General features: G+C 40.3%; 1 protein-coding gene across 1 annotated transcript; it reads right to left on the reverse strand.

Moving 5' to 3' along the window:
- Positions 1-1,467: 1,467 nt before the first annotated feature.
- Positions 1,468-4,808, reverse strand: LOC309481978 (zinc finger MYM-type protein 1-like; the record flags this gene model as incomplete). The annotated part of the gene is made up of 2 exons (XM_082147105.1): positions 1,468-4,249; positions 4,463-4,808. The coding sequence occupies 2 exons, from the start codon at positions 4,806-4,808 to the stop codon at positions 3,345-3,347; spliced, it is 1,251 nt and encodes a 416-aa protein (XP_082003231.1). The 3' UTR covers positions 1,468-3,344.
- Between the last annotated feature and the right edge of the window lie 3,746 nt (positions 4,809-8,554).

Raw genomic sequence — 8,554 nt, forward strand, 5'->3', positions numbered from 1 at the left:
GCTAAAAGTTGCCAAATAAACTAAAAAAATTGCTAAATTTGTTGCTAGGTGCTTTTTGAAAAAAAAGTTGCTAGGGTAGTCTGAAAAGTTGCTAAATCTAGCAACAAAATTGCTAAGTTGGTAACACTGATTGAAATCGCTTCAGATGATTCAGTGCGTGCAGGAACTGAACAGAATCAGGAACTGAATCATTCAAACTGATTCGCGAACCGACTTAGACAGATCTGAACTTGTTTGATGAAGTCTTTGAACAGAATCGACTCAAAAGAGTGATTCATTTGTGAATTGAGCATCGCTCAAGTCCAGAAAAAAAGATACAGCGCGCTTGGAATAAACTACGCATTTAACAACACATATTGCATTAAAATAAAGTAACGAGAGGAACGTCGCCCAATGTAACGAAGTAAAAGTACAGTTTTTTTCATTAGAAATGTACTCGAGTTAAAGTAAAAAGTACCCACATTCAAATCTACTCTTAAAAGTACAATTTTTCTAAAAAAGTACTCAAGTAAATGTAACGAAGTAAATGTTACTACCCACCTCTGGGAATCATCCTAAGCAAGTCTCTAAATGACTGCGATTCCACAGTCGACAAGGGCAGCTTTTCCTCCACCACATACGCTGCTACAGCTCTCTTCACCTGTCCAGAAGTTACCTTCCCTTCCGATCCTGAACCAAAAATCCAATCTAGCTTGTTGCACCGCTCTCGTCTTGGGCGTGGGTAACGTCCTTGGCGACGAGTTTTGTCATAGAAAGCATTCTGTTCAAGTGCTTCAACAAATTGCTGGTCGAGTTAATAGCGGTATAAAATTCTTTAGAAATTATGCACAGTTTACATTTAACAGTTATTTTTTGTTTTTACGCTCAATGAAATCAAAATAATGTTTTTATTTTTAAAATAAAAAAAATTTAAAGGTCCCGTTTAACGTGTTCATGTTTCACGTGTAAAAAAACAGTATTTTTCACACAATTTACTTTACCGCTGTTTTCACTGTCCTAAGAACGGGCTGATTACTTCCTTGTTCTATGAAGTCCCTCCTTCAGAAATATGTAACGAGTTCTGATTGTGCCAGCGGTTACTTTACGTTGCGATTCGACAGCAGTTTAGCGCACGTTGCCCGGAAAGGTCACGTCTCTTACCATAATGTGGAGATGCATGCGCTCATTGTTATTGTAAACATGTCTTTAAAATAACAGCGTCTTGACGACATGCCGACAAACACACTCTACAAACGCAACTCTTCCTCTTCTCCGTGGGAGCGCAACAAGACCACTTCCCTTTTTTGTGTGTATTCCTGTGGGCGGAGGTTAGTCAAAAAACTATTCTACTGACGTCATTAAAGCAGGAAGTAGAGGGATGTAGTCAGGGGCGGCCTTAAGCATCTGGGGGCCCGTTTCAATAACTAATATGGGGCCCTACCCACATAAAATATAAACATAATAGAGCAGAAAAAGCAAGGATTCCTGTTGGTTTGCATCATATTATTTTATTACGTGCACTTTCAGCTTCATTAACAGGCAGCTCAACATAGAAATAATCCAACCTTATTTGATTAAAACTATATACAATACAGCGTTTTACGTTGGAATAATGCTCGCCCTTTCACGCAGGGCAACTTCACTGCTTAATTGATTTGCACAGTATATTTTCAGCTGTCTGGACTGACTTAAAAAAAAAAAAAAAACAGCTAAAACATCCCCTCAACTTGAATTATTACGGAGCCCGGGAAGTCAACTGTGTGAGTAAAAAAAAAAAAATAATCCGTGGCGACGGTTTTGCAATCCGTGCGCCCAGTTTATAAACCGTACTCACGAATTCTCAAACTGTTCCCTCGGTTTAACAAATCGTGCCCACGGATTAATAAACCGTACCCACGAGTTTCTATTCCGCGCTCTCAGACTTGTAAACCGTGCCTTCAGTTTGTGCAATCTGTACCCACAAATTCATAAACCGTGCTCACGCTTTCGCAATCCGTTCCCACGGGTTTGTAAACTGTACTCACGGATTTGTGGCTCACCCTCATTTTAGAAGAACACCAGGAGGTACGTTGTTAACGAATCTTATAGTATATTGTTTTATTGTGTATTAAGTGGAATACATCAAATTGTCTTTGCGTCTGCATGCTTAAAGTGATTCTAGTTGTAGCGGGTATGGGGTGGAATATACGATTTAATATGAATGGCGTGCATCAAAATCTTTTGTTTATTTGTGGTAATCTTAGCACGGTAGTACGGTATATTTGACGAATTGCTTTGTTCCTTTTTTGTAAGTTTTGGACGAAAGCGTCTTCTAATGTAGCCTATAAAATGTAATAATAATAATAATAATTATTATTATTATTAAAGTTTATAACTATAAATGAGTTCACTTAAGACAGTAATATGTTTATCATAAAATAATTTATGAACGCTTTATTTAAGCAAAAATTATGCAAAAAATGTAGGCCTATTTTATCCCAAACTGTAAAAGGTTAGGTTAGCCTATAAAAATAAAGCATCAATTATTTTATGACAAACATATTACTGTATTACTAAGTGAACTCATTTATAGTTAAACACAAATAATAATAATAATTATTATTATTATTTAGAAGACGCTTTTGTCCAAAACTTACAAAAAAGGAACAAAGCAGTTCGTCAAATATCAGTCATAATACAGGTTAGGCAATAATACTAAAGTGCTAAGATTATCACAAATAAACAAAAGATTTTGATGCACGCCATTAATATTAAATCGTATATTCACCCATACCCGCTACAACTGAGAATCACTTTAAGCATGCAGACGCAGTAAAGACAATTTGATGTATTCCACTTAATACACAATAAAACAATATACTATAAGATTCGTTAACAACGTACCTCCTGGTGTTCTTCTAAAATGAGGGCGAGCCACAAATCCGTGAGTACAGTTTACAAACCCGTGGGAACGGATTGCGAAAGCGTGAGCACGGTTTATGAATTTGTGGGTACAGATTGCACAAACTGAAGGCACGGTTTACAAGTCTGAGAGCGCGGAATAGAAACTCGTGGGTACGGTTTATTAATCCGTGGGCACGATTTGTTAAACCGAGGGAACAGTTTGAGAATTCGTGAGTACGGTTTATAAACTGGGCGCACGGATTGCAAAACCGTCGCCACGGATTTTTTTTTTTTTTTTTTACTTACACAGGTGACTTCCCGGGCTCCGTAATACGTTTAACAAAAGCAAAGAAGAAAAAGTGTCTAACTGACACTGAACCGAACTTCATAAATAAATAAATAACGATGTTTTCGCGTTATTTCAGCACCGTGGACAGCTCACCGGGCGGCGGGCGTAACGTTAGATTTCACCTGAGCCCTTTTTAGAAATCCACCCTTCTGTGTTTGAGTGCTGAGAATGCCCTGATAAGTTCATCTTTGTCCAGCGATTTTGTCACCTCGTGCTCAATTGAAATCTGAGCGAGAGCTGACAGCCGCTCCTGGAGCATTGTTGACCTCAGGTGTGTTTTTATTAGCTTCAAGCGAGAGAAACTCCTCTCTCCGCTCGCTACAGTCACAGGCACTGTCATCATGAGTCGGAGAGCAATGCTGAGGTTTGGATACAGTTCAACTAAATTGTTGCTGTAAATGTAGCTCAGAATCTGCAGGCCAGTGGTTTCTTTTGCAGGCACGGCAGTAACAGCAGCCGAGATCTCGCGCACAAGGTCCTCAGCGTCCACATCGCCGAGGGTTTTTTCTATATTTGCGCAGCTTTCTTTGAGGGTGTAACTTTCCACGGCCCTTTTCATTTCCTCTCTACTATAAATGAAACCAAACAGACCATGAAATGCCTCCATCAACTTGAAGCGCTCACTAGTGCCTGTAATGGCAGAATCCACTAGTGGGAGGAAAACATCTCTCCTGAACTTTTCCTCGGGTGTCACTGTCAAGGAAGGATCCGGATTTTGGGGCTCGTACGGAAACTGGCGTTTGGGTTTTCGGCCTCGTGTAGTGGGGAAGACCATTGGCATCTCCATCTCTTCCGCGATGTCTCTAGCATCTGTCAGGGCGGATGAAAGGCCGTTCTCTCTGTATTCCTTTAGGAATTTAAGAACATATCCCACCTCGTGCTGTAGCACATCAATCCCAACTTGTGGGCTCTGGAGCAGCTTGCTGACACGATTAACCTCATGTAGAATGTTGTACCAGATGATGACAGTAAGCAGGAATTTCCAGCTCGTTATCTCCTGTTCAAGACCTCTGGCAGCAGACGCAGTCTCACTGTCACCTGATAATAACAATAATGTTGTTTTCTTAAATTTCAACAATTTATAATGACGCTTCACAATGCCATGCGCCGCTGGCATTGTACTGAAACAGTTTTTTAATAGGTTAAAAACACCCTAATAAGTAGCCTAATACACTAAAATCATAGACTGTTTATCACAAAAAATAAATAAATAAATAAATAATAAATAACACAACACACACAAGTACATACCTTTTTTTGTTGCATGATCGACCAGTGAGAGAAGAGCTTCGCCGACAGCAGGAAGCTGATAGCGCAGCACTTTCACACTTTCCACGCGGCATTCCCATCTCGTGTTCGATAAGGCCTTTAGAGTCATCTGTGGCACGATTGTCTTGAAAATCTCCCATCTCTGTGTGGAGGAGCTGAAAATGGTGTACAGACGTTGCAGCACCCCAAAGAAGCTCACAGACTCCACTGTTGACTTCGCAGCATCTACAATGACGAGGTTTAGACTGTGGCTGGCGCATGGCATGAACAGTGCTTTTTTGTTGATATCAAGCACTCTTTTCTGCACACCGCTATTTTTCCCCCGCATGTTGCTACCGTTATCATACGCCTGTCCCCTGCATTTATCGATATCCAGGCCTAACTTCTCCAAATGCTCCAAGAAGACATCTGTTAGCCCTGTGCCTCATGTGTCTAGCACTGGTAGGACACCGACAAAATGCTCTCCAACAGTAGCCCCGGCACCGATTTGGCACTTGACAAAGCGCAGTGTCACAGAGAGCTGCTCTATGTGTGCAGCGTCCGGGGTGCAGTCCATTATCACAGAGTAGTAATGGGATTGTTTTACTCTTTGTATTATTGCTTCCACTGTCTTGTCTCCAATAAGAGTGATCAGCTCATTTTGTATCGTTTTTCCCAGATAATGGTCAGCAATCTCTTTTGTCTCCGCTCGTCTGACATGCTCGCTCATCACTGGGTCAAACTCTGCAAGCAGCTCCACCACACCTAGAAAGTTTCCATTGTTTGTTTCATGTAGGTTGGAATTATGGCCACGGAAAGCAAGGTTTCGTTCTGCAAGGTGACAGACTATGGCAATTAACCTTTTCATGACGTCGTTCCACTGTCTTTTTTTCAACATTTGCATTTCTTGATAGGTATCGTCAATGGTACTGTGCGTTTTTACGCGTTTCTCCAGCTCGCGCCAGCTGTCCATAGTGGCACGGTGTGTATTAGATTTTTCATGATCCTGGAGTGTAAGAGTGAGTCGTTCCCACATTCTGAAACCTCTGTGAGTGAGAGTACTCGTCCGCTTGCCAAATAAGGTACAGCAGAAACAGAAGACTGAATCGGATGATTTTGAGTACACTAACCATGACCTGCGTATCTTTTCTCCATTTTTCATCTTCATGAAATATCTGTCCTTGGTAAAACGGCGGTGTGATTGGCTTTGTGGGAAGTTAAACTCCTCTGTCTGAATGGGACCGCTCCTAACAATATCCATTCGTTGGTCATCGGCAATATGCTCTGGCCAGCACCCCGGGTCTGTCTCTGTAAACGGGGCTTTCTCCCTGGCATCTCCCTCACCTGTCTCAGCGGTAGAAACTTCATCGTCATGTTCTTGTTCTAACAATGTTTGGTCATCATTATTGCTAGCAGTTTGAGTTGAAGACGGATTATCTTTATTTTGGCTAGCATCCTGTGACGGGGGTTCGGCTGCTGTCGCCGGTAGGGTTACAGATGCTGGACCAAAGAAAGAGGTCACTTTTGGTAGACTGGATAAAGCTTTTCTTTTGTTGTCTGATATCTTTCTTTTTTCAGCACCACTGGCATATGTACGTTTCATTTCCTATTCAAATTATTTTCCTGCTAAAAAAAAAAACCTTACGGAAAAAAGGCAAAGTATAAACACATAAACTACCGGTATTTATTTACTTCAGATCACCATTCGCGGGGGCGGTAAACGTCGCCATGGTAACCACGGCGCGACTCAAGTTCGACCAATCAGAGACGTCAGTGTTTTGCTTAGAATTATGGGTAGTGTAGTATTTCTCCAGAAGATCGCAAATAACAAGGTTGATTTTTATACTTTGTGGCTTTTATAGGAGCAGAAACTTTCGTTTCACAGCCTCGTAGCTCATGGTCAATCTAACTTGGATGGTTTAGGGGTCTCCAACCTTTTTTAGCTACTTTTTAAAAATGAAAGTGGCCGAGAGCTATATGCAATAATTAAATCTCTTAAATAATGTCTCATAACTCCTAGGCCTATATATGTCACCCTTAATTGACATATAAAAAAAATATTATACTGTAAAAACACATAATTATTGTTGATTTTATAGTGCATCATAACTAGAGATGAAATGGTATGAACATGTAATTTCATGATTATAGTGACCAAAATGAGCATGGTTATCACATAATCCTGTTCGAAAAGTATACTAATACTACACAATAAAATCAATTCACCAAGTTTTATGTCGAAAACCAGCAAATAACAAATAAACTTACCATCAATATGCACTTTTTGTTTGCATAAACATTAAAATAGTAACATTAAAAATGATGGCCAAATTTGAAAGGAGTGTCTTGCAACATGTTATCTACTAACATGTACAAGTTCAAATAAAGTTTTGACAAAAAAGTTTTTATAAAAAGATAAACCTCGCATATTTCAGCCTTTAAATCATTTTTATAAAAAGAATGATTCAAAAAAGACAAAATACTGACATTTACAATGCACATTAGCTTATCTTTTATTATTAATAGTAAAATTCGGTCCGATTTTCCCGTGGCGTCTGTCGTTGCTATGTACCATGCATGCGCTCTCCACAACGACAGAGAAGTTTTAATAGCTAATGGATTTCCACTACCGATAAACGCTTGCTGTAGCTCTGCTAGAAGATTTATTTACGGAGAAGAAAAAAACACCCGTAGTTTGGGTGCACCCCCATCCTTCATATTGACTCGCGCGGCGCCTGTAAAAAATTAGTGCGTCGCTTCAATTATTTGAAATAACGAACTTGAGCGTGCAAAAGACGCGATATGTGAACGGCCCTTGGCGAGCTACCTCCAATCAGGCCACGAGCTACTCTCGCGAGCGACGTGTTGGAGACCACTTTAGACATTATGTCTGAAAATAAATATCCTATTGAGAAAATGAATGGGATTTTCCTGCTCTGTTGGGGGCCCCCTTGGAGGGCGGGGCCCGTTTCAATTGAAACGGGTGAAACATAGGTAAGGCCGCCTCTGGATGTAGTCCAAACCGGCCGTTCGATGTAGGCTTTGAAAGGGGACTTCTGTTAAATAAAATATCTCGCTTGGCATTGAACTTTGAGCTTTATAATTTTACAGGTATTATTTATGCTCTAACAGCAACATTACACACTAACTAAAGTTTGAAAAATGGAATCACGACGAACAGGACCTTTAAAGGGATACTCCACTTTTTTTGGAAATAGGCTCATTTTACACCTCCCCCAGAGTTAAACAGTTGAGTTTTACCGTTTTCGAATCCATTCAGCTGAACTCCGGGTCTGGCGGTACCACTTTTAGCGTAGCTAAGCATAGATAGATCATTGAATCCGACAGGACCAATAGCATCTCTCTAAAAAAAAATGACCAAAGAGTTTCGATATTTTTCCTATTTAAAATTTGACTATTCTGTAGTTACATTGCATTTAAAAGAGCAATGGAAAATGTAAAGTTGTGATTTTCTAGGCTGATATGGCTAGGAACTATACTCTCATTCCTGCGTAATAATCAAGAAACTTTGCTGCCGTACCATGAGTCCAGCAGGCGTAATGATATGACGCAGCGCCTGAAAATAGTCCCCAGCTCGGTAACTTCCAACGTGACTAAAATAGGTCTAACAGGTTAGACAGACTTAGTCCCAGTCACGTTGGAAGTTACCGAGCTGGGGACTATTTTCAGGCGCTGCGTCATATCATTACGCCTGCTGGACTCATGGTACGGCAGCAAAGTTTCTTGATTATTACGCAGGAATGAGAGTATAGTTCCTAGCCATATTAGCCTAGAAAATCGCAACTTTTCATTTTCCGTCGGTCTTAGTACACGATGTAACTATTGAAGAGTCAAGTTTTAAATAGGCTAAATTTCTTTGGTCATTTATTTGAGAGAGATGCTAATGGTCCTGTCTGATTCAATGATCTCAATGATGCTAAGCTATGTTAAAAGTAGTACCGCCGGACCCGGAGATTGTCTGATTGGGTTCGAAAACGGTAAAACTCAACTGTTTAACTCTGGGGGAGTTGTAAAATGAGCCTATTTCAAAAAAAAAAAGTGGAGTATCCCTTTAAATTAGCCCATGATTTCCTA

The sequence above is a fragment of the Leuciscus leuciscus genome, assembly GCF_965113295.1.
Source record: "Leuciscus leuciscus genome assembly, chromosome: 1".
In the NCBI taxonomy this organism is placed as follows: domain Eukaryota; kingdom Metazoa; phylum Chordata; class Actinopteri; order Cypriniformes; family Leuciscidae; genus Leuciscus; species Leuciscus leuciscus.